General features: G+C 40.2%; 1 protein-coding gene and 1 pseudogene across 9 annotated transcripts in view; both read left to right on the top strand.

The window, feature by feature from the left end:
* The window catches only part of Bcas3 (BCAS3 microtubule associated cell migration factor), a 474,306-nt gene that overhangs the window by 122,512 nt on the left and 324,682 nt on the right, over nucleotides 1–27,112 (top strand). For all 9 annotated transcript variants that reach the window (XM_041664855.1, XM_041664856.1, XM_041664853.1 and 6 more), the window contains exons 13-14: nucleotides 4,100–4,193; nucleotides 19,815–19,948. In XM_041664855.1, the coding sequence (XP_041520789.1) occupies nucleotides 4,100–4,193; nucleotides 19,815–19,948 (228 nt within the window). The remainder of the gene's footprint in view (nucleotides 1–4,099; nucleotides 4,194–19,814; nucleotides 19,949–27,112) is intronic.
* Nucleotides 17,642–17,791, top strand: LOC121457222 (annotated as a pseudogene).

Raw genomic sequence — 27,112 nt, 5'->3', positions numbered from 1 at the left:
ATTGATTAATTTGATTTTATGGTGATGGGATCATTGCATGGTAACTGCATTAAGGAGGAATGGATTTAATTGACTTTGTGTCCATTTTCATCTTTGTTACTTTCATGTTTTATTTAAAAGCATTTCTTGACTGGAGAAGTTAAGTGGTATGATTTGCCTTTTACACATTTATGTAATCGAAGTTAGCAATGTGGCAAAACCAATAAGTGAAATAAAATACTTCAGAATGGTGGCCTAAATGTTAGCCAAGTTTTGCTGCGGACCAGGTATTCTTATACACCTTGTCTTAGTTAAAGTTTGTTGTATTGTTTAGTATAGTTATTGGTGCAAATTATGGCTTCACTCTGCTTAGGTAAGTGTCCATCTCCTACCTTAGGAGAATTATCATGGCTCATGATGGTTTTAGGGGTCTGAGGCTTTAGGCACGCGATGGAACAGCACAGAGAACCCTTCCCTGCATGTGTAGTTGTTTGACTTTGTTCATTCTCAAGGAGAGCAGTCATGATACTTCATGTCATCCCTTGAGTTTGCTGGAAGCAGTACAGGTTTTAGTATTTCTGTCGAATCGCGTAAACAGTACTAATTGCTCCAGTGTCCAGTGACAGTGAACAGAAATTACACAAATGACAGAAGTATTTCACAAAAAATACATTCATAACTCACGATAAATTATGCAAGTTAAAACTGCATATTAGACTCCGAGAAGTTCAAGTTTGCGAATATATTCTATATTTGCATCTATTAATTTTGAAATAATCCATTCCCATCCCTCAACCCCAGCTACATCTCATTCCCTTCATTTGTATGTGGAGGGTGTGTGATATTTGTTTATATAATTTTTTGAAACAGTTTACTTTGTAACTCTTTGACTTTTAACTCTCTTTATAGACCAGATTGGCCCCATACACAGAGACTGCCTGTCTCTGCCTCCCAAGTGCTGGGATGAACGTGTGCCCCTGTGGCCGACTGTTGATACATACTTCTCCACACTTGTGTGGTTTTGAAAATGTCATGTAAATAGAGTCGGATGTTGATGGTTTTTAATGTTTATCTCTAGAGCCATCATTTCGTCAGATTATTTTCACTTATTTCTACCTGAATATAGAGTCAGGAGATTCTCTGTGAGCGATTCTGACTTACGCTCTCCCTCTGGCAGATCCCCAGATACTCTGTATATTCTGTGAAAATGTCAGATTGGCAGGAAAAGTGCAGGGGCGCTGTCCAGTAAGTGGCATTCTGAGGTGCAGTTCATCTTCTGGCACTTAGAAGTATACAAACATTTCAACATAGGCCCAGAAGCCTTTCAAATGATGCTGTGCTCATTGGCACTTGCATCTGCAATCCGTAAAAATGGGGAAGTGAATGAGAGAAACGTTATTTGTAGAAATGACAGCCAGTTGTAGTGGCATAGTCCTTAATCCCATGCCTCTCAAAGGAGAAGCAGGAAGCAGGTCTTAGCCCAGATCAATTGGCTGTGAGCCTGGATTACACAGCAAGACTTTTTTCTATAAACACAGAACAAACTACAGAAATTATCCATGAAATAGAAAGCAAACACACACAAACACACACATTTTTAATTTATGGATGCTTTTTAAAAGAACATATTGGTCAGTTTTTGAGTTGATAGTACACAAGTGTAATATCTTTTTGGAGAAAATGTGCATTTGAACAGGGGCCCACATTTTACAATAATTCATTCAACATTGACAAACAGAGGATGTTGATATAGATATCACAGTCTATTCAGAGACCCCCTAAGAAATTACTAGAAACAGTAACACCCAAATCTTCCTGCCTTAGCCTCCTGAGTCATCCCTCGCTAAAGCTATATTTTGAAACATAAAAAATGATCATTCAGGGGCTGGAGAGATGGCTCAGCGGTTAAGAGCATTTCCTGCTCTTTCAGAGGTCCTGAGTTCAATTCCCAGCAACCACGTGGTGGCTCACAACCATCTGTAATGAGGTCTGGTGCCCTCTTCTGGCCTTCAGGCATACGCACAGACAGAATATTGTATACTCAATAAATATATATATATATAAAAAGATGATCATTCAGGTAGCAAATAGTTCTGATTTATTGAAATACATAGCATTCTTAAGGCCAACAATATCTGAATTACTTTTATAAATAGAATCAAATTCAAAGGCATCTAGAAAGATTAATTTGAAAGCCAACATTTTTATGAAAGTACTTTATGTAAACAATGGCATTAGAATACTTACATTCAGCCATTATATGGAGAGCTTTGTGTCTATCTGTCCTTCCTGTGCCTGCACCTTCATGCACATCCATGTATGCTTGTTGTGTCGTTCATGTGGGTTCAGAAGACTTGCTATCGACGTCAATTCTTTTCTTCCGTTTGCCATAAAATAGTCAGGTTTGTGTAATAAGCATTTTTAACTGCCAAGCCTTCTTACCGGCCCAGTACATGCTTGCTTTGCACAGCCAGAATATACAAACGTAGGAGATTCCTAAATATTTGTAAGTAAATAGTGGATTTGTAAATAAATCACAGGGCAATCAAATAAAAAATAAAAAGTATTTCAAACTTGATAAAGATAAAATGTACTTAAATTTATGGTATAATTATGGTATAATGTGGATCAAAATGTAGAGATTTCAGTGCTTATTTGGAGAAGGAGGGGTTCTAACCCTGGAAAGTAACACAAAGCAGTGATGGCGCACACCTTTAATCCCAGCACTCGGGAGGCAGAGACAGGTGGTTCTCTGTGAGTTCGAGGCCAGCCTGGTCTACTGAATGAGTTCCAGAACAGGCTTTAAAGATATAGAGAAACTCTGTCCTGAACAGCCAAAATAGATAGATAGATAGATAGATAGATAGATAGATAGATCGATGGATGTAACACAAAGAAGAGTACTGTTTAAAAAATGAAGGAATGCTGGGTGGTGTGGTCACATGCCTTAAATCCCGGCACTTGTGAGACAGAGACAAACACATCTCTGTGAGTTCAAGGCCCGCTTGGTCTACAAAGCATCTTCAGAAAAACTAGAATTGTAACACCAAGAAATCCTGTCTCAAAAATCCAAAACAAACAAACAAACAAAGCAAACAAACAACTAAGCAAACAAAAATGCCCCCACCCAGAAATGAAGGAGGAAATAATTATCTGAACATAAATGAGAAAAAATAATTTTAGAAAATCACAGAAAATAATGAATAAGATAAAACAATTATTCATAGGCTGAATTAGAGGTCTGTCCAGAGAAGGATGACAAGAAATTTAGAGACAACGATTGAAGACATTTCATAAAACAGCTTATTATTAAAATCATTGAACTGTGAAGATGAACGCAGTGGCCTTTGTGGCACGTGAATTGAGTCCAAGTGGACCTGTCATGTCCTTAAGCGATAGTGTGTTCCGTTTCTGCCTTGTAGGCTTAGAAGTGACTGTCTCTCTCGGGCAGGAGTTACTTTGGCGGCTGCTTCGAGCATCTGTAGGACATGACCAGCATTCTTACAGACTAGACTCTTGCTCTGCCTCCAGGCTGGCCAGGAATCTTGCCTCATCTTCCGATGTTCCTATAACATGCTAGAACAGTGTTTTCAAAGTGTCCCCCTTTCTCTCTATAAAATTATATCACAACTCATAATCCAAAATCGCTGAGCTGGTACAGGTGTCTGCGGCCAAGCCTGATGACCCGAGTCTGATCCCTGAGATGAGCTGATAGAAAAGAGCGGCTTTTGGCAGGTGGTCCTCTGGTCCACGCTTGTGTGAACATAGAATAATCTAATAAAATATGAAAAATGTCAAACAGAAAACAAATTGCTATGTGTTATTCTCCATTATTATTTGGTTTATTTGTTGTATTTTCAATCATAGACCTCTTTTTAATAATTGGGGAATCATTGATTTTTTTTTCCAGCAAAATCTTTCTATAATTACGTTAAGTGGCTATTTTTAGAGATTATGCATCCATTGTGAGGTGTGTATCCAGATTGCTGAAGTTTTGTTCAGTGGATAAGAATAACTTCAGTGCAGTGCAACCATCTCCTTGAGGAAGATTGAGGAGTGTGTGGTGTGGCCTCCAAGCCATTAGTGACTAAAGTTAACCTTCTTCTTTTCTTTTCCAAAGGTGCTTGTGAGTGAGGATTCAGACAGCGATGGCATTGTAGCCCACTTCCCTGCCCACGAGAAGCCAGTGTGCTGTATGGCTTTTAATACTAGTGGTAAGTTTTTTTTTAAATCCATTTGTTTTATGAGTTTTCTAGCTAATATAATTAGAAATGGAACATCTGTGATTGGACTGGGGTTGGAGAGACAGCTCACCAGTTAAAATCCCTTGCTACTCTTGTAGAGGCCTGATCAAATTCTGCTGCCAGCACCCATATAGTGGCTCACCTGCTGCCTGTAGCTCAAGCCCCAGGGGAGCTGACACCCTCTTCAGGCCTCTGTATGAATAGATACAAACCACACAGAGAGACACATGGAGCTTGTCTATCATAAGTAATAACAGGACCAGTGATCTGTGGATGACTAAGTTTACAGTTTGTCCCACCCTGTCCCACTCAGAACGACATTTTAATTGTCTGAAAGCCGGTGTTCACAGCGCTGCAGTGAGGTAAGCGCTGCTCCTGAAGTCGCGTTCATTTATCGTCGTGCCCCAGTATCAGTATGGCAGGCTAGCAGCACCAGAGACACATGTTCTTTGTAACACGTTTTATTTTTCCACATGAAATTGTGAAAACTTTTAGTTTTTTGTTTCTCTCCTTCTGTTTTTCCTTTCTGGTTGCTCTGCTAAGTCGTGTAATTGTGACTAAAAGCATGGAACGCCCCGTTACCCACTTTTCCTCCAAACTTTTTATTAAGGAAATATTGACCTCTGAGCTAGAACAGCAGCTTTATAGTCACCCGGTGTAGGAACAGTTCTCAAGCAGGAACCAGCCAGTTCTTACTGTAACAATAAACAGAATGAGTGTCAGTTTCTTGGCTTGCATTCTGTGCTGGGTTTTATTGATACAGGTGGAAATAAGTGAAATCTAAAATACGTGATCTCTAAACAAAAGATGAAACTGGTGCTTGTTTCAGCGCTGCTTTGGTCTTGTAAATTATAGGTTCGGATCCTGCTCATTTGGGTGATGCATCTGAGAGTCTTAGCATTTTTATCTTATTTTTCAGAAATGACTGTATCAGTTGGATTGATGAGAAAATCTGGGTTTTTTTTTTCCCATTTAAAATCAAGAATGGTAACTAGGCAGTCATATTGAGCACTTGATTAATCTTTTTTTCTGATATTCTAATTAGTCATTTTTGTTGAAGAGAGATTTTTATTATAGTGGTTGATCAGTAAGTAAGATTGATTTAATTAAGGCAGACAACTACCTATTGAAATTCGCTGTATGTCGGGGGAATTAAGTTAAAATTTGAGACATGCTTTGAAATTTGTTTGCTTGTGTCCCTCTGCTTTGGGTAACCAGTATGACGCATTGTAATTCTCTCTGTTATGCCCACTCTCCTTTGTATTATTGTGTATTTCACATCACCCCTGAACAGTTCCGATGGGGGAACTGGATGTGAAGTTGCTTTGTACAAAGAACATACTACATGGTGTAAAGATAACTAATCACCCCCATCACTGTCTGCGGTGAGCTTTCTGTGGTTTTGTTTTGAAGCCTGCATCTTTCCCTTTGCTATTTGACTTGCATATATGATAATCTTAAAACAGAAGCATTATGTTTACTCCTCCGTGTTCCTAGAGCATTGTGTTTATAAGAATGATATAATTTATTTGGAGACGATCACTTGTTTAGATATTTCTTTCCTTTGTGTGCTGTAGTTTCCTTCCAACCCTGGATGTGCTGGCATCCAATCCATCTCTGTGTCTGGTGCCCAGCAAGTATCTCAGCGTATTGGCATGCTTACGGAAGAAATTATTTTAACTTGTCCCAGTTTTAGATTCACGGCACTGTAATTTATTCTCTGCTCTGGAAATAAAAGAGACTGGTCAATATAAAATTTAGGGCTTTTTTTTTTTTTGAGGTCTTAGACTAGACCAGGGACAGACACTGCTAGGCAATGCTGTCACTGAGCTGTGTACTGAGACTAGACCAGGGACAGACACTGCTAGGCAATGCTGTCACTGAGCTGTGTACTCAGCCGTGTTTTTTTTTTCTTTCCTCATTTTCCTTTTGATATTTGACCAAAGCTCCCTTGAGCTGCTTTGTAATTTATTCACTTTGATATGGTTCACGTGTCTAGAGCTTCCTTACACTGGTTGCCTATAATTTCATAATAGCCATCTGTGAGGCTTGTTAGTATCATTGAAAATACTTCACAAAGTAGCTGCTGGCCCAGACGGGCTGATTGTTCTGAGCCAATGGTCCACTGAAGTATTTGTTCAGAGGTGTATTTTCGTATGTTTGCTTTTATTACGTAATTATCTGAATATTGAATATTGTTGGAAATTACTACATAGTACACACACACACACACATACAATCCTACGATCAGTGTTTGTTCTTGTCTTTGTGGTGCTGAGGATTGTAAGGAGGGCCTCCCAGGTGCTAAGCAAGTGACCTGCCGTTAAGATCGACTCTAGCTGTTTACTTTTAAAAAATATTTCTAAAAATTATTTTGCCCTTTTTTTGCCCTTTTAAGAAGCATTATTCTAATTAATTGATCTCTAAGCTTTTCTATTTTTTGATGAGAAGGGTTTTTAGTACTAAGCTATTTAAAGCTGTCTGTCAAAATACTAAATTATTATTATAAAGGTTTCATCTCAATACTCTCTTTGGCTAATGCCTCCTTACACTGACCTGTCAGGACTTGGTAAAGCAACAGTTTCTATAAGCACAATCTCCAGTTAAAGTGGGTTCTTCACAAGGAAGGTAAAGTAAACCATATGTTGAAAGGATGGGATGCTGGTTGAAATATAAAAATTAGTCCAGCTGGGTATTGGTGGCACATGTCATTCATCCCAGCATTCCGGAGAAAGGGGGAGCGGATCTCTGTGTGTTCATTGCTGGCCTGCTGTACAGGGCTAGTTCTAGGTCAGGCTCCAGAGCTACACAGAGAAACCCCGTCACGAAAAACAGGGTCGTCATAATTTTGGGGAAGTCAGTTCTTAAAAAAGAAATCAGTTTTTAGTGTTGATTACAAAGGTGATTAGCTAGGACATAGCAACTCTGTTGCTTATATAGAAATTAGTGCTAGCTCAGGAGTGAACAGAGGAATGCAGGGCGCATGCAGTAAACACCTCAGAACACTGGACACAAAGTTATTCCCATTGTGTGGGAACTTTGTTTTTGTCTGTTTGTCATTTGGTAGGGTTTTAGAAATGTTTTCTGTGTGTAGAATGTTGATTTAGGTAGTGGCTTTATAATGAAACCTTGTTCCCTTTAAACAGTGTTATGTTGTAGTTGGTAGGCAGAGATAATAAGATGTATGAGTGTGATTGTCTTTCCTGCATGTATGTCATGTGCATACAGTGCCCATGGTGGCCAGACGAAGGCATCAGGTCCTCTAGAACTGGAGTTGCAGACAAATGTGAGCTGCAATTGGGTCCTGGAACATGACCCTGAGTCCCGTACCAGGCCTACAAGTGCTGCATCTCCCTAGCCCTGACAGAGTCCTTACCCTGTTGTCAATGCTACGGTTGCTTAATGAGGAGCAGAGGATAGAAAACACTCAGTGGTCCGTGATGTGGAAAACATCCAAATGCTGATTTGGAAATCTTGGACTGTTTTTCAGTTCTAAAGCAAGTCTTAATTAGGAGCTGATCAGTTTCTTTGAAAAGGGTCATCGGGCTAGCCATAGCTTCCTCTAGTCAGCGTCCTTCATCTTCTCTGTAGCCCAGGCTGGCTCCTGTCCTTACCCTGGGGTGGTGGGACATAGGCTTGGTTTATCATTCCTAGATTTCATTAGTTTTTTCTCTGACTTCTCTGTGCTGCCTGTTACCTCTTGGATTTAGGTGTGCATGTTCACACATTGTGTGTTCTTGGCAGTTAAGTGCACAGATATATAATAGGTATTTCCTTCTCCTCCATATAGTTGAAGTGTTTAGGGAAGATGAAATGCTTTTTGCCTCTTTCCATTTGAATTCTCCCCTACCAATACACTACTGATCTGCCTTTGATAATATAGAATGAGATTTTTTTTCCTTTACTGGCAGAATTATATTGTTAGGTACTGAGTTGTATAATTTGAGTGAATCTTAACACAATATGTATTTTTTGTTTTTAAATCGACTTATTTGGTATATTTAATTATTTTTATTTCAATTTATTGGTTTTGATTTGAACTGTAGATTATGGACCCTTTACTAAATAGATTGGTTTTCCATTACCCAAACATGCTTCTACATTTATTATTTATTTATTTATTTATTTATTTATTTATTTATTTATTTATTTATTGGGTTTTTCAAGACAGGATTTCTCTGTAGCTTTGGAGCCTGTCCTGAAACTAGCTCTTGTAGACCAGGCTGGTCTCGAACTCACAGAAATCTGCCTGCCTCTGCCTCCCAAGTGCTGGCACCACCCGGCTTCTACATTTATTTATATGAAGGAATTTTACGTATATCAGCCCTCTTATGCCCTGGCATTTCCAGGGGCTATGTAATAGATGACGGATAGCCATAACACTTGCAATATTGTTTTGAAGGTTATGGAGGTTCTAAAAAAAAAAAAACAATTAGGACATATAAAGAAATTGGTGTTGTTTTGTTTCTAAAGCTGGTCCTTTGCTTGCCAGCTTGCTTGTCTGAATTGATATCATACTCAAGGATATTGTATTAAGAATTTGTTCTAGTCCTCTTCTTTAAAAAGAGACATAGTCTTAGATGGCAGTTGTATGCAAATGTCTGGACGAGAGTAAGAACAAGCCATACCTTGGCCATCTCTGGGCAATGCTGAAAGTACTGTAAACTGTCCATGATGTGGTGCCACCACCGTGTGGATTAGCGGCAAAAGTAGGCCGACTGGCGGGGGTCACTGGCGACTGTGTTCTGTGGGACCTTTCGGATTCGAAATGAAGGATGCCAGTAAACAGACTTGTGAAACTTGTTGAGCAGCTGTGTTCAGTTTGTTTTTTAATTTCACATTCCCACACTTGTTTATTAGCTGTGACTCTGAGTCCTGAATCAAAACAAATATTTTAATGGTAGTATTTATGATTTGTTTAGAAATGCCTTGCTGAGACCTTTGTGGATTCAATATGGGTGGTATATGTCTGTTGCTTTCAATTATTTAGCTACAAAATGAGTAACATTTTTTAGAGAAGTTTGTGTGAAAGCAATACTTTTCAGACCAGTTTTTGATTTGTAGTACAGTTGAGCAAGAAATTGAGTCCTCACATTGCCATTCTCTCCATAAGATGACACTTTCCTGCTGTCCGTCTGTATCGCGGGGAGCATTTCTAGGACGGAGCTTGGCCCTTCTTCCTGTCTCACTCACCCTCTAGATTATGCTCCACTCATTTGTAGCACAAATTCTAATTGGGCTTAATAATAAAATCCCAGAGTGAGATATCCGGGTAAATGCTGAAAGATCAGAGACTAAAAGAGTCAGCCATAGAGAGACTTCTTATCGCTACCAAATCCTCAGTCCCAAGGGAGCTGAGGATTTTTTGTTTTCTCCCGTATCACACTCTTCTCTCTGCCCACCATATCACTTCCTGTTTCCTCCTCCCTCACCTCTATTAAAGGTACATGTTTCCCAAGTGCTGGGATTAAGGCGTGTGCCAGCACTGCCTGGCTTCTATGGTTAACTAGTGGCTAGCTCTGCACTCTGATCTCCAGGCAAGGTTTATTTGTTAGAGCAAAACAATTTATTACCATACTCATTTTCACTAAATTTAGAACTTTTAAGACATTGCTTTTTTTTAAAATGTGTTTGTTTTATTTTAAATATATATGGGTGTTTGTCAGTGTGTGTGTGAATATATGTATATATACACACATCATGTATTACTAGTACTCACCAAGGCCAGATTAGGGCATCAGGTCCCCTAGAACTGTAATTAGGGACAGGTATAGGCCATACTGTGGCTTCTGGGACCCTAACTCTGTTTCTCTTAAAGAACAGCAAGTACCCATAACCATTGAGCCTCTCCAGGAGCAGTTACTTCTTGGTCCCTCAAAAGTCTTCCCCCCTCTTTCAATCAGTAAACAAAGGAATAAAATTGCAATCATCAAAAATAGTATCTTTACACATAGCGTCTTTATATATAGTATCTATGCTCATAGCGTTTTTACACATAGTGTCTATACTCAGTGTCTTTACACATAGTGTCTATACTCAGTACACATAGAATCTTTTTTTTTTTTTTTTTGGTTTTTCGAGACAGGGTTTCTCTGTGGTTTTGGAGCCTGTCCTGGAACTAGCTCTTGTAGACCAGGCTGGTCTCGAACTCACAGAGATCCGCCTGCCTCTGCCTCCCGAGTGCTGGGATTAAAGGCGTGCGCCACCACCGCCCGGCCACATAGAATCTTTTCACATAGTATCTTTACACACAAATATCTGTTGCTTCTCTTCTTATATTACTTGCTCACCTCCTTCATCCTAGTATTTTAGTTTTTATCACCAGTCAGAATTCTTCCTTAGGCGTTCTCCTTAGAAGTCACCTTTTATTTTTGTCTCTAGGCTTTAGTTTACACCAAACCATTGCATTTATTAATTCCATTAGGTTCTTTTTCATGATTATGAAAATCTCTAGCAGTGCCAAGGTAGAATATTTTTCAATGTCATTATTCATGTGTTGAATAAAATTATTCATTTCTAAATTTTTCCTTGAATAGTAAATATTTCTCTCTCTAAATTGTTTGGGTGGTGCATGCTGGCATGTACATATTATAAAGATAATGAAAATTGAAGTTTATAATAAATATGAATTATAAGTATCTTATGGAAACTACCTTTTATTTGATCAATAAAAACAGTAGGTGAGTATGTTCCATGTCATATTGCCTTAGATATGAAAAGAGATGTATTCTTTATTACATTGGGAATTAGAAATGAAAGAAAGAATTCCTGAGCTCAGTGCAGTAGCCCAGACACTTGTGGAACAGACATCCTGTTTTGTATCCAGTAAATAATTGATTGGCTTTGTAGAGGCGTCACTTCTGCCGGCTGAGCTGCTGGGAGCATGGAGTGCAGCACATCCACATTTGAAATAATTACCCCTCCTTGCCAGGGAAATCGCTTTTCCACCCATTAATAAGAGGAAAATGAATGTCGAGGCTCTAGTAAAGCAGATTAACTTTGGATGGTTGGGCTGTATCTCTAACAGCAGAGAAAGTCTCCTGCTTGTTCAAGTGCTGTATATTGAGAGGAGATGGTCGTTTGGGGTTAATCGTTAAAGAGGGTTAAATTGAATTTATTTTTTCCACAGTAGCTATTCCCATTGATCATTGCAAGGTGCCAGGAAACACCCTGCCTTCATTTTTCCTGATATCTGTAAAGACTCAAGGATTGTTTTTGTTTTTTAAGATATTGTTTCACTCTATAGCCCGTACTGCTGTGGAGCTTAATCTGTAGCCTAAGCCGACCTCAAAGTCATGATTGAAAAGATGACTCTTGTACAGTATTCATTCCTTGGTGAGCTCATATGTGCACATATTATGTCTTCTTGCTTCAGTCTCCCAGCTGCTAGGATTATAGTCACAAGTCCCCGGCTGGCTGATCATAGTTTCTAGAGGATGATAACGATGAGGATGTTCACCTGGCACTCGGGTCAGCACCGCTAGCAATTGGTGCTTTACCGTTGCAGAGGCGGCCTGGAGAGGATTCATGCGCACTACCGCTGCAGCCGCGTCGCCTGGCTGCCCATCACCAGTTTGTCTTAGGGTGATGTGCCGCACCAATGTCCTATTCCAGTTGTCACATGTGGGAGTCTGGGGAAACTTAGTAGGAATTAGACTTAGTGAGTACTTTGAGAAGAAAAAGTAGTATTTTTGTGCTAATGACATTAAGTAATAAGATTAAACACACATGTATACCGTAATTCCAAATATATTTTCATAAGAGAGAGTTCCCAAAAAGCATAAAAGAATGTTGGCTTTATGCAAGGTATATTGCAAGCCCAGATTTCTGATAATGAGCGACACTCCTGTCCCTCCACACTGATTGAGCTGATCTAACATTGAATCAGTAGGCAGTGTCCATGCATGCAGTGAGATAGTGTGTAGAATTTGAAGGTGTGGGTTGATGGCTCAGTCAATGAAATATTTGCCACACGAGTATGAAGAACTGAGTTTGGATCTCCAGAACCCACCTAGACAAAGCCGAGTGTGACAATGTGTATCTGTTATCCCACCACTTGGCGGACACAAGAGTGTCCCTTGGGATTATTAGGTAGCTAGTCTGGTAGAACTGATTAACTCCAGATTCAGTGAGAGACCTTGTCTCAAAAAATAAAAAGAGGAACTGAGTGAGGCATCCAATCTCTCTCCCTCTTTTTCCAACAAGATTCTTCTTTTTCTCCGTCTTCCCATCCCATACTTTGCCCCTGCCTCACCCTCTCTCATCACACTTCTGTGTTGTGGTAATTGATGAACATTTTTATTCATTTTATTTCTTGCTATGCTACTGGTATTTTTTCTATCAGTACTTTTTTCTTTTGCTAATGGTTAAATGTTTTGAGAGTGGATGTATATGCTAAAAGTTATCAACTCAAGCTTATTCTAATTTTAATGATCTCTGTCTCAAGGGACTTAGTGTCTCTCTCCCCTCCTCTGTCTGTCTCCGCCCCACCCCGTCCTCTTTTCTCCTCCCCCTTCCACCCGTCCCCTTTTTCTCTCCATCTCCTTTTTCTCTGACAGGGTCTCACTCGGCAGCTCTGACCAACCTGGTAGTTGCTACGTAGACCTTGTTATCCTTGAATTCACAAAGATCTATGCCTCTGCCTCTCAGATACTGGGATGGCCAGCATCATGTCTGCTGATAATAATTTTATATGGAATTTCAAAGAATATGAAATTAGTCAGTCTTGTAAAAGACAAATAAAGACCCAAACTACATCAATTCATAGTACACAAGAAAGGATTGTGTGGTTAAACAGAGACATTTATTTTATTTTATTTTTTTTAATTTATTTATTTATTAAAGATTTCTGTCTCTTCCCAGCCACCGCCTCCCATTTCCCTCCCCCTCCCCCCCAATTAAGTCCCCCCCCTCAGCCCGAAAAGCAATCAGGGTTCCCTGTCCTGTGGGAAGTCCAAGGAACCCCCCCACCTCCATCCAGGTCTAGTAAGTTGAGCATCCAAACTGCCTAGGCTCCCACAAAGCCAGTACATGCAGTAGGATCAGAAACCCATTGCCATTGTTCTTGAGTTCTCAGTAGTCCTCATTGTCCGCTATGTTCAGAGAGTCCGGTTTTATCCCAGGCTTTTCCAGACCCCCAGGCCAGCTGGCCTTGGTGAGTTCCCAGTAGAACATCCCCATTGTCTCAGTGTGTGGGTGCACCCCTCACGGTCCTGAGTTCCTTGCTCGTGCTCTCTCTCCTTCTGCTCCTGATTTGGACCTTGAGAATTCAGTCCTGTGCTCCAATGTGGGTCTCTGTCAAACAGAGACATTTTGGAATGGAATAAAATCTATTGAATTTTAGGAAAAATGGAAATGAATTCATTAGGGCAAGTATAATGTTCTTAGTGAATGTGGATGGTAAAACAAAATATTCTTTCAATTAAAAACATATGCAGTTTACTTAAAATGGATCATAGACTTTAAAATCTGAACCTGTGAAACTTCATACACCTTGACTTTGAGATAGGGTAAAAATGCCTCTCACCGTTGGAAAGTTGACTCCATCAAAATTAATTGTCTTTTGGAAAGTGTTTGCGACAAAGAAAGGAATCCTGACACCTGAAGAAAACTTCCGAGCGCCCGACCTGGTGTCAGCAGCTCACTGTTGCCTCTGTCCAACTTAGTCCAGAGGGTCCAGTCCCTCATGTGGATCAGGGCTACTGCACTCGTGTGCCTGTCCCCTAGACATGTACTTGAAATAATAAAATGTTTTAAACAAATAATGACAGAGATTAAAAAGACAATTCTATTAAAAATTTGTGACGTAAATGTCTGTGGAATGGATCAAGATGCAAATTAAAGCCAGGAACCATCACAAAATACCCACCTAAATGATTACAGTTTAAAGACATACAATGGTTGAGAATGGTAAGCATGTGGGCAATGTAAGATATTATCATTTTTGAAATGAATTTCAAAATTCACCTTGTTTTTACATCATCACCTCAGAGAAGTACAGCAGCCACACAGAAAGTCGTGCTGGATACTGAATAAATAGCACTTAGGTGGCTCTGTTCAGAATGTGGGAACCCTGAATAATGGTTATAGAAATGGTAGCATCTCGTATTCTGTAATATAAACAACTGAACAAATGCTGTTCTTCCTTGGTGAATAGGACTTGAAAACCCCACGTGAGCCCCTAGACAGTCTTTTTGTCTCAGCAGGCGATATGAACCCCATTACAGGAAGGCAGTCTGGGGGTAGCGCTGGATTAGGGGCAGGGACAGGTGATAGTTGTACACATTAGGGGGTATGTCTCTGAGGTCTCTTATCTTTTTTTTGTTGATAATTACTGTGTTGATATTAGACTCATCAAAATGAGAACATAAAACAAATATAATCATTGTATATAAAGTGTATATTAATAAAACTTAAGAAATTTAATTTTTTCTGACATTTAATAAAAATACACTTGAACATTTGGAAAAATAACAGGACAGGAGGATCTCTGTGAGTTCAAGACCAGTCTTGTCTACAGAGTGAGTTCCAGGACAGCTCGGCCCACACAGAGAAACCCTGTATTAGAAAACAAAACAAAGAAAGAAACAAAAATCATGGATGAGAGCTAGAGGAACTAATAATCCTAGAAATTCCAGATGTTAAGGTCAAAGAGCGAGGGAATGAAATCAAAACTATTACATTTTATTCTCTAACTGCCAAAGAGGCAGGATCCTGGATCTGATTTAAAGAAAACGTGAGTCCGACTTTTCTGTGTGAAATGCATGTGTGTAATACCATCTATTTAACTTGAACTATGTTGGTTACAGATTTAGACAACTCTGGGAAGGCGTCAAATCAATCATCTCTGTTTTACTTAGCTCTCTTTACTTCATTGTTTCTTACAGGATGTTTTGTAGTGTGTTTTATAAAGATTTATATTCTGGACTCCTAAATCGGAAGAATATATTGAGTTTGATTATCTGTTTCTTTAAAAAGCCTACGGAACATGCTTCTATACTTATTGAAGAAACTGATGCTTCAGGCCCATTGCAGAGAGCTTGCACAGTGTGAGGCACCCCCCCATGAATGAATGAATGAATGAATTAATTAATTAATAAAGCAAGCCAAACTAACCAGGAAAAAATATGACTCAGGGAGAGAAATCGCGAGTATGGGTTAGTTTAGAACTAGATGCTGCCTGCAGGTAGTGACTGGTAGTGGTGCACGCCTTTAATCGCGTCTCTGGGGAGGCAGAGGCAGGTGGGTCTCTGTGGTCTACAGAGCAAGGTTCACAACAGCCAAGGCTGCATAGAGAGAGCACGCTGAGAAATGGCTGCTGTGTACATGGGCCCTTGAGCTTTGAGAGCCTTGTTATGTGCCTGTGTTCAATTAGCCGACTTTAATACCCACCATGTTAGTAAAAGTTTTATGGAGTCTGAGCTGGTTAAAGATTTCTATCAATACTGAGATTGTATTTCTTTGCTTTTGTTTTTTCCAAATTTGACTGTATACCATTGTAAGTTTGCAATTATGCAAGTGTTGATCAGAAATAATATCTTGTAAGAATTAAAAATAAAATATAGACTTTTTAAATGACCGCTACAGTATTACTTCCGCAAAGACTTCTTTCTGACCCTGCTGTCTGTGCTGTGGCTCTTTTTGGAAGAGAGTGTGAGTAACTCGTAATTTGTCTTTCGATTTCCGTGCATGTACATGATAAAGAACCACACAATTAGATAGGTGTTATAAATAGGATATGTGAAAAAAGAAAAATTGTGTTTCCAAGATTTTATAGCCTCTGCTCAGTGCTGTTTTGCTAGTCTTTAATTTCACTCTTTGGTCTAACCAGCTGACGCCCAGTTGAAAAGACTTATGTTCTGATGAAGCCACAACAGCCTTAATGTTCATTCTACAGCTACCTCAGATTCTGGAGAACACCGTGTACCATCAGCAGCTCCATCCCCACCTCCAACACTAACGCTCATCTATCAAACTTGAGGCTGAGAGTGAGGGAGAGGAAGCTTCCAGATAAACACACAGCAGCGCCTAAACAGCTAATCACTCTGGGCTTCCGCTTCCAGGCCCTATAATTAGAAGCCCGTCTTTTCCTTGTATTCCCAGATGACGCAAATGCTTTTTGTGGCTTGGCACCTCGTTTGGGGCGTGGGTTTAGTTTATGGCCAGGCCAGCGTCTGGTTTAGTCTTCTGATGCCGCATAAATAGTTCCAAAGCCACAGTCTACTCTGCATGACTTTTCCTTTTATGTATATGTGCTTTTAAACTTGTTTTCTAGAAGAGAGGAGCTTGCTGTTTTCTTTGCAGAATGTATGTGAAAGCGCAAATGGTAAATTAAAGAAAGCACCTGACTCTGCAGACCTACACTAGCTCTTCCTTTCCTCGCTGCCTTTTTACGCTGTTATAGTTGAAAAGTTTTGTGATTCATGTAAACTCATTTATGAGTTATGAAGCCAAATTTTCTTGGAGAAATGGAAGCGGATAGCATCTGAGATAGGCACGTATATGCATTTACAGGTCTTGACACATAGGTTAAAGACGGTTGCCCTACAGGTTGGAGTGGTCGACATAGGAACAACTAGTCAGATCCATGTTGAGAAATGCTCATGTGTGATTGCCATTCACGTGTAGAACAGTAGTGGCCTTGATTTGGTTAGCTTTCCACTTAAATGCTCCTTTTGAGTAGAATGCTGTTTGGAAGAAAGTGTATTGATGCTCATCTGTGGTGTGTGAGTGTATATTTAGTATAAATAATAAGGTCCTCTTTTTTCTTCCATTACTGTGATGTTTCTTTGTTTTTCAAGTGCCCAAAACTTTTTTTTTTTTTTGGTGGGAAGATAGAATCGGACGATAGCCGTTGAGTTAATGCTTACTAAAACTTACTGTAACGGAGCCAAAAGCAGGAGTGGGAAAAGCATGCCTTCGATAGAACACGTGGTTGTGACTAAGCATGGACACACATAGCTTGAGTCACAGTAAGGAAGGAGTGGGGAGTGTGTCAATGACTTCCTGCCATCACTGGGTGCTTGGTGGGAGAGAAGCTAATATGTGTATTAACCAATTATTATCCCTTATTAAATAACTTAAAATAATTGGTACTTTTCATCATCTAAAATGTATGTAGCCCAGAAAAATGGCATCTGAGACTCAGGGCGTCACCGAGAGCTACATTTAACCAAGGAAACTGTACACTCAGATGGACAGTATCCTCTGGTGTCGGTGAGGCCCTGACCGCGTGTGCTGCCCATTCATGCCCTTTCATTTCTATAAGACAGTAAAACCCTTGACACAGAAATGCAAAGGGACAGCCGCTGGAAGCCTGGTGCATGCAGGACATGCTCCGGAATAGTCCGTTTATATCCCAAGGGCCCTCTGAACCATAACTTAAAGCCAGCGGCTAAGTAATTAAAAAGAAAGCTTTCTAACTTCACTGGTAGGGAGATAGCATGATCACGAGGGTAGTTGTCTTCTATTGTACCATAGGTCTGCCGACCTCTGCGGTTTCCTCAAATATGGGAAACTCAACTGCACAGTTTGTGGGAGCTGGGAACTGTGCTCACCGCCATTTCTAGCAATTTACAAAATCATTCTAAAGAGCTGGGCTGTGGTGGTGTGCACTCCCGTGTCCTTACCTGAAATAATATGTGCTTTGGATAGGCAGAGTAGATTAATCTTTGAGTTTGTGGACTGCCTGGTCTAGGATAGCCAAGACAACAGAGAAATCCTAATAGTAGTAGTACGGAATCCAAAATAGAAAAAAAAAAGTATGTATGTGTACATACATAAAGCCAAACATTGGGAAAAAGGTAAAGACAAGCAGATTAATTCATTAACTCCACTGATAAATGTACTAAGTTAGAATGGAGTAAATGAAATAATTAAAGTCATTGGTTTGTAATCTGAAAAAGCAGTGTGCGATTGGTTTATTCTTTACTCCCAGGCAGAAAGATCAGATTTCAGGTTCACGTATCAATTAATATAGGACCTCTATACATGAAGGAATATTATTCAGAAAGAAGAACAACATCTTGATATTTGAAGTAGCCAGGCACGGAAGCACACAGGTCACACATATGGAACCTACAGACCCCTGTGCAGTGATTTTCAGCACTGGGAGGTCTGGTGTGCTGTGACCGTAGTGTAACTGCAGATGACAGTACCATGCTGCATGTTCAGGAAGCACATGTGAATCTTGACCACGAGGAAATGCCGAAAGATCAAGAGTGGAAACTGGTGTAATCATACAGTATATGCCTGTGTCTAACCACCCAGCCTTTCTCTGCCAGATGTTCTGTGTTCACTTAAGGTAAGTTTAATTTTAGAAAGTCATTCACCTCTGTGGGGACAGTAGCCTTGATTACTAATCTATTTTTTTCATGTTGGAGATTTAACCAAAGCCTTATATGTTTGAAGCAGTAACTTCTGTAGATATAGTTTAAATCTCCAAGCTATTATACACAAAAAAACATGTTTACTAAACAATAACCTTTTGTATGTTGTTCCTTTGGCTGTGGAAAATGGATAAAATGTGTTATTTCAACAAATATCATGTCCGCGTAGAAATCATTTTTACATTATTGATTTTTAAAATTACACGTGTGTGTGTGTGTGTGTGTGTGTGTGTGTGTGTGTGTGTGTGAATGCAGGTGAGTGTGTGTGCGTGTGTTTGTAGAGATCAGAGAACAATTTGTGGGAGTTGGGTCTCTCCTTCTACCTTGTGGGTCCCTGGTTCAAATTGGAGTTACCAGGTTTGGCAGCAAGAGCCTTGACCTGATAATCCTTTCTGCCTACTCTAATGTTGAGTTAGTTGGTTTGTTTAGTTTGGGTACAGGATCTCAATTGTTGTCCAGGCTGGTCTTGATCTCTTGGGCGCATCTCTCCCCTAGCTGGGAGGAGAAATGTGTAGCAATCTTAACTGAGCAAAGACTAATTTTAAATGAGTACATTCCATGAGGGTTCTAGGAATTTGATCAGTGTAAGTTGGAACTTGATGGGGTGTGTAAGTAAGCTCCGTGGTTTAATAGCTTGGAGATTTCACATCAGTTGTTCCTTTTTTAAGTTGTGTGTCTGGGTGCATGCGTCCATGCTTATGGAAGACAGGAAGACAACATCGGCTATTGTACTTGGGGATATTGTCCACCTCCTTTGAGACAGGGCCTCTTGTTGGCCTGAAGCTCATCACTTAGGCTAGACCCACCAGTTCCAGGGATTCTCTGTTTCCATGTCTTCGGTGCTGTACCACCAAACCAGGCAATTTTACTTGAATTCTAGGGATTGAACTCAGATCCTTATTCAGGCAAAACAGCTTTCTTCCCAACCCTCATACATGTTCTGACAATCTCTGTGAACATTACACGTTCTGTATGTAAATTTTTTTCCTCTGCTCACATAAAGACATCCTATTCCTTAGTGGTTGCACTCTGTTGGTATTAGTGTGACGTTCATAGAAACAATGTGCGTTATTTTAAGTCTTTTATTTCATAACCTTATTTCCTTTTCTTTTTTCATAATACTTAATATTACGTGTTGTTCTGTAAGTATCTTAACCACATACATAATCATTTTTATTTTTATCCTTTGCTTTTTATCTTCCAGGAATGCTTTTAGTCACAACAGACACTCTTGGCCATGACTTTCATGTCTTCCAAATTCTGACTCATCCCTGGTCATCATCCCAAAGTGCTGTCCATCACCTGTATACTCTTCACAGGGGAGAGACCGAAGCCAAAGTAAGTTGTGTATTCTTCCTGAAGTGATTTCTCTGTGTAAAATGTCATTCAAGATAATTGGAGATTCATATCAATTTGGAGATTAGTATTTATAAGAAAACAATATTCTCTGTGCTAGAGTGAGTTCTAATAAATTAAAATACCTCATTTTGTCCTAATGCATACCTAAGAAAGTACCCACCTTGTTAAGAATGTGGTGAGTACTGGAGAAATGGCTTAGCCATTAGTTGAGGTCATTTGCTGTTCTTCCAGAGGAGCCAAGATCAGATCCTAGAACCTGCATCAGGCAGCCCACACCTCCTGCATCATCAGGCAGCTCACACCTCCTGCTGCATCAGGAAGCCCACACCTCCTGCATCATCAGGCAGCTCATCCTGCTGCATCAGGCCTCCTTCAGCCACAAGTCCAGAAAATCCAGGAGAACCATTGTTCTCTTCAAGTTTTTATGGGCATGTGTACACATGTGATATTCACACACATACATACTAATAAATAGCAAAGTTATCTTTTAAAAAGTATTGACTGGGCTGGAGTAATGACTCAGTGGTTAAGAGCACTGACTGCTCTTCCAGAGATCCTGAGTTCAATTCCCAGCAACCACACAGTGGCTCACAATCATCTATAATGGGATCTAATGGCCTCTTCTGGCCTGCAGTCATACATGCAGACAGACCACTCATAATTAAAAAGTATACACAAATCATTTTTTTAAAAGAAAAGCCTAGATTAGAAAAAAAAAAAGCATTGACAATTGAGTAGATATTTTGTCCTTCTTGCATTTTAACACTCTTTGTTGCTACAAATGAAACCCTGCTTTCAGTTGGTCTCTGTTTCTGAGGATCTTCTGCTAGACTTTGTTTTGTTTTGTTTATGTCAGTTGATCATACTGTAAATAGGAAGTTTTTTTGCTTGGTCTCCCTCCCTCCCTCCCTTTTTTTTCTAGGCAGGTTTTATTTGTTTGTTTGTTTGATTATTTTAAGCTTTGGAGCCTGTCCTGGAACTTACTCTGTACATCAGGCTGGCCTCAAACTCATAGAGATCTGTCTACCTCTGCCTCCCAAGTGCTGGGATTAAAGGTGTGTGCCACCACCACCTGGCCATTTTGTTTGTTTGTTTGTTTTAAATATATTTTGGGACAGAGTCTCTCGTTGCCCAGGTTGGTTTTGAGTTCACCGTGTAGCCAATGATAGCCTTGATCTCCTGGTCCTCTTACTTCCATCTCCTGAGTGTTTGGATTACAGTTGTCTGCCAGCACAGGAGGCAGAAGCCTAAACGTTAACATTTATGCATACAGCTATGCAAGCATGAATTTTCACAATACTTTTCTTTATAGGATTTATTGGTTATTTTATTATGTGCTAGATATGGAGCCTTACATCTATTTAGTTTTCATCCTTGTCATCATCATCATGGTCTTCATTTGTTCTTTTTCTCCTTCCTCCCTCTTCCCTTCTTCCTCCCTCTTCCCTTCTTCCTTGTTGTCCCCTTTTCCTGCACTCAGCATTCTATTCTAACATCACAGTGCACACAGTGTCTATTTTATTTCTCTTACTAGCCTAAAATCAGCATTGGTGATTTGTTTTCACAGAGCTGGTGGCTCTGCTCCTCCCAGCACCCTACCACACATTGCTACATTGCGGCATTTATAATCGGATTTGTTACTAGATGTGGTAACAGTATCTGTGTTCTCACGCTGGAGAGGTGAAGGCAAAAGGAACCAGCTGGGGTTACATAATGATGTTTGAGAGCAGCCTGTGAGACTCTGTATGTGGAATTTGGGAGACACAACTAAGCTTATTTTTTTATTATGGCAAACTATTTTAACTTTATAGTACTTGTCTGTCTCAATAAATAGTACGATTTTATTTTTTAAAATATGTTGTACCTTATTGACTCTTGTTTATTTTAGGCCCTTCACAAAGCGAGACACATTTTTCTTAGGTTTTTAATTAATTTTTTATTTTGAACTGGCCCATTGGGCAAACTCAGTACCTCTTTGCCTGGCCAGCACTCTGCCTCAGAACTGCAGCCCAGCCCAGCCGTGGAAGATAGCATGGCCCTAAAAAGCCCTTAAAATACCAAGTAAAAAATTCTGCTCTTGTAACTGTTAACCCCCAGCTTAGTGTCATTAGTTGTTTCAACAACTGGAACAAGGCTTTACCCCAGGAAAAGGAATGGCCATATTTTTAGTCTAGTTCTTTCTGGAACAGTTCATTGTTTTTTGGCTGTTTATGATTTAAGCACATTAAATGCTGCATCCCATTTCTTCTCTAGAATATTCCTCAGTTGTCGTAGAGGTGTTAGTGTTCTCATTTTATTCTGTGGGGTAGAGTATAGCTTTCACTGGTAACTTGGGTTGTGCTTTTGAGGTAAGCTCACCACATTCTTTGGAAGCCTCCTTCTTTCTGCCTCTGCCTGATGGGAATACAAAGATGGATCTTTGCTAATAATTTGATCAGGACACCAGTATATCTTTATGGTTTTCTTTATTCTTCAAAAGGCATGTATTTGCTCAATAATTATTTTAGCATTCAGAGTGGTCCAGATTTGTCAAGCTGGCACCCATTAACATGGCCTCAGATATAGCTCAGAAATGTCTTGAAATATCTCTGTCATGTTTTGAGCATTCTTTGATGTAGAATTGACTGCTTTTTGCCCGGCCTTTGCGTTGTGTTTTATGCAGCAGTATTATGTTAGATAGTTTTCTTATGTGCAGATTTCATATCTCTAGACACAGTTCATTTCCTTATTCTCTTTTAAAAATGTATTTGCCTTATAGGCATCCCCAAGCCTCAGCAAAACCATTAAGAATTTGAATGTTTTAAGCACTTGGCCCCTGTTTGATGCCTGGTTTTTATCAGTGCTATTTGTTTTTAGCTTACCTGGATGTTCAGTGAGGAATAGCAGTCTTGTGTAAGGTTCCTCGTGACACTGAATCGCAGGGCAGTGCCAGCATGGTTTTGTGGTAAAGGTTCGGTGTTGCCAACTGTATACCCATTTGTCAGGCAGGCAAATGGAATAGAACTGTCTACAACAATGTTGCTCCAGTACCTACCCTGTAATTTGGAATTTCTAAAAGCAAGCATAAAGATAGAAGGACTTAAGTTGGTAACCATAAAATTAATTGTTATAAGGTCCTGCCGAAAATTATTTTGAACTGATAAAATTTAATACCAATCATGAAATCTGTCTGGCACATGATTTATCTGGACATCTTTGAATACTTGAAAAATCATATTATTCTGAATTCTTCCAAGAACTCCAAGGGCACTTTAATCAGGCGAGGGAAGAAAATAAAGTCTATGGATCTAATTACGTTGAATTAAGTTGTTTTGTGGTCTTTGACTGGGGATATCCTCTGCATCTGACAGTAATTTTCCTCCTGAAGCACACATGCCGTGAGGAGAATGTCCTTGCTCCAGCAGCAGTATGAACCTCACTGCCAGATCCCTCGCTGATAGATCCCAGCGTGGCTACTCAAGCTGTCTGCGCAGATCCCTTGTTAGCAGACTCTGCCGTGCCTCACGGTGCCCACTGCCTTCCTTTCCAATTTCATTTTTGAAACATGTAAATATTAATGTTTCCACAGGCTTGCAAAGTAGTATAATGAATACCTTTTTTAGTTCTGAAGTAGAAATGAATCTAATTATTTATATTGTTATAATATTTTAGTTAAGACTATCATTTGTGATAAAAATTAATTTTTAGTGTCTATATATTCCAAATACTGTGTACTTATGCTTATACTGATACAGACATGCCACTTTTTCCCGTGATTTGTGGAACACATGGTAAGCTTATGCATGGTTGGTTATGCCATTTTCTTCAACCTATCCCTCAAAACTCAATTTTATTAAGATACAGCTCACAAACTATCAAAGTGTGGAGTTCCCAGGGCCTCTTATAGTCTCAGAGGTCTAGACTGTCACCTGCGCTTGGCTTCTATGCCTTCCTTGTCTCTGAAAACACACTTTGTCAGCCATCTCTTTGCATTTCTGCTTCTCCACCCTCTGGTGTACTTGAATGAGATAAACAGATTACTTTCCTTAAACTTCAGGTCGATTATCTAGAAAAGTAGGGATCTTTTCTTATTTCCTTAGGTCTTACTGAGGACAGGGAGGAGGAACTCCCATTGTGCTTGATGTCTCCCTGAGTTAGTGAGATAGTTTCAGCTCTGGAAGACTGAGGTCATAGATTCTGAGGACGGAGAACAAGAAGGAAGGAAAATGGTAGAGGTCAGCGAGGACCAGGACCTTTGAGAATGTGGAAGGAGCGTCCATCAGTGGGGAAGGAAAAAGCTGTATTCAAGGAAGACAGGATTGGTCTTTGCAAACAATACAAATTACTCTTTTAAAAAATGCACATAGTAAATTGTTTTAACAACATTGAAAGGTAAAGATTAGTTCATAAAAATTAAGTCTAGTGACATAGGTCTTGAATTCCATTGACCCAGGAGGGCAACACAGGAAGGTCCTAAGATCAAGGCCATCCTAGGCAAATTATTAAGACTCTGCCTTCAAAACTACTAGAAAGCATTGCTGAGTGTAAAGAAAGGCCTGGCTATGGAAAGTTCAACTGTTTTCTCTTCCTGGAGTATAGTTAGCTTTGCAATGTCAATTTCTCCCAAGTTTGTTTGTAACTTCTATCAAAATGTTAGTGAGATTCTTTTCCTGTAGCATTTATCAGCTAGTTTTAAGACTTTATATACTTTACAATGTAGAAGAAATGTTTGCCATCTACCCGATAGCAAGATTTACTGAATCTGAATTTACTGAATCAAGTGCCATATAGTGCCTGACTAAAATCTCAGCACTCAGGAGGGAGAGGCAGGAGGATTACTGCAGGTTCAAGGCCTGCCTGGTCTTTATAGTGAATTCTGGGTCCACCGGTGATACACAGTGAGACCCTGTCTCAGTACAAAATAAAACCTTCTAGCCAAAGAATTAGTGATTGTTGCATTCTAGGCTTTACAACAGGTGTTTGTTGACTAAGTAAACTCTCTCAGGAATGATGGGCACTCATGAACCAATAACCATAAAGCTTTTAAAATGATACTGAAGAAACTAATGTTCCTTAGGTTTGGCACAGATTTTTAAAAATAAGACACTAATAGCAAAATCCATTAAAGTATGCAATTTATAAACTTTGGCTCATCAAAGTGAAACATTTCACCCTTTGAAAGAAACCATTAAGAGAAAAAAAAAGAGAGAAGCTGTCTTGCATCCACAACTCAATTTAAGAACAATTGGGCCAGGCGGTGGTGGCGCACGCCTTTTAATCCCAGCACTTGGGAGGCAGAGGCAGGCGGATCTCTGTGAGTTTGAGACCAGCCTGGTCTACAAGAGCTAGTTCCAGGACAGGCTCCAAAACCACAGAGAAACCCTGTCTCGAAAAACCAAAAAAAAAAAAAAAAAAAAAAAAAAGAACAATCGGCTAGTCTAGTTGACCAGTGTAGTGGTTACTTTGTGTGTAGCCCTGACAAAAGCAGCCTGAGGAAGGGAGGCTTTGTTTTGGCTTCCAACTCTGGGGTATGCAGTCCATCGTGCTGGGAAAGGTGTGGGCTCAAAGATGAAGGCAGTCTGTCCTTGTCCACAGACAGGAAGCAGTGAGTAATGAGTGCTTGTACTCCACTAACATTCTTCACTAAATCATTGTGTGTATATGCACGCGCGTGTGCGTGCACGTGTTCTTGTGTGTGTGTGTGTTTTCTTATGGCAATCAGAATGAGTTTTCTCCTTCAATTTGTGTTGTGCTTTCTCCATCAGGGTTGTGCTTTGACCTGCTGACCCTCAGTCCTTGAAACCATATTGATGTTTGTGAGGTGACCACAAGCTCTAGATCCCCTTGCCCTCACCTCTGGTGCTTTGTGATTACAAGATGTTTGCTACCCTGTTCATACTTTTCAAATTGCCTTCCCCAAAAATTTAAATTTGAGCCACAGAGAAACCCTGTCTCGAAAAACCAAAAAAAAAAAAATTTAAATTTGAGATATGATCAAGGTGGCACACTGCACATTTGGGTGGAGCTCCTGGTGCCTGCTAGCATCCCTTGACTTGCAGGCGCGTCTCACCAATTCTGTCTCTGTTGTCACTGTGGGTCTTTCTCATCTGTGTTGTCTCCCTTCTTAATTTTGTATATAGATTCAGTTTATTGAACATAATGGACATTTCTGCTTATATCCTTGCTCTTAGACTCTCTCATCCACTGTGTTAATCAGGAGTATTTGTAGACAATACATAAATGAATGGGCATGCTTAGCCCACAGGCACTGTTCGTCTCTCAGAGTAAAACAGGAGAGGTGGGCTTCCTTTATTCCTCTGTGCTGGTTGCTGTTTACATCAGTCTTCCTGACTTCCTGGGGTTAAGCAGCTCTCCTGACTGAGGGGACACAGCATGTTTATCTTAACAAAGCCATCCATGAGCACTGGAGAGGAGTTCAGTGTGTCAAGGGACTCCTGAACCCAAGGCAGGGTTTTATATAGCAGGAGGGTAACGTAGGATGCCGGGACCTTGCGATCACCCATTCCCCTTTGCACCTTCGATCGCATTTGGTTTTCTCCTTCAAGTTCACCCATCCAGAAGTAGAACTGGATGGTCTCTGGCCTCCTTGGGTCCTTTAAAAGCTGACTTCTAAAAAGCGAGTGTACTTGGCTGTTCTATCAGGCAGGTGGCGATGTTGTGCTGGGATAGCACATCGTGTTTCAGCAGCCTTAACCTCACCAAACACTCTTTGGAGTTGCTGTTGGTCCTGATGGACAGCACAGGAAAGAAATGGAAGCCTGGTAGGTGGTTGGTTGTGAAACTGTCCTCAGTGACGGTGGTGGAGATGTCTGAAAGAAGCATTTAATCCAGTTCCATCTTCCTGGTGTTGTGTGGCTGGCCAGTCATCTTGCTCGTTCACACACTCCTGTCTGGGTCCCCTGGAGAAACATGGGATGGCATATTCAGTGTGAGCCTTAGCCCTTTTCCCAATGACAGCAGCCATTCTCTGGGTGGTAACCGAGTCAAGCTTGTGCCTCAGATCCACAGTTCCAAGATGCTGTGGTAGGTTCAGGGAACGGACATGCGCAGCTGGGTGCTCCTCTTTGTCTGCACCTCCGTCCCCTCCACCAAGGATGGATAGTTGGCCACAGGAACCTGGTATATGCTGACACATTCAATTTC

Source organism: Microtus oregoni, unplaced genomic scaffold (genome assembly GCF_018167655.1).
Source record: "Microtus oregoni isolate MIOR12 unplaced genomic scaffold, Mior012 000015F_ref0000493, whole genome shotgun sequence".
In the NCBI taxonomy this organism is placed as follows: domain Eukaryota; kingdom Metazoa; phylum Chordata; class Mammalia; order Rodentia; family Cricetidae; genus Microtus; species Microtus oregoni.
The sequence above is the reverse complement of the archived record's forward strand: the minus strand, read 5'-3'. Positions and strand labels throughout refer to the sequence as shown.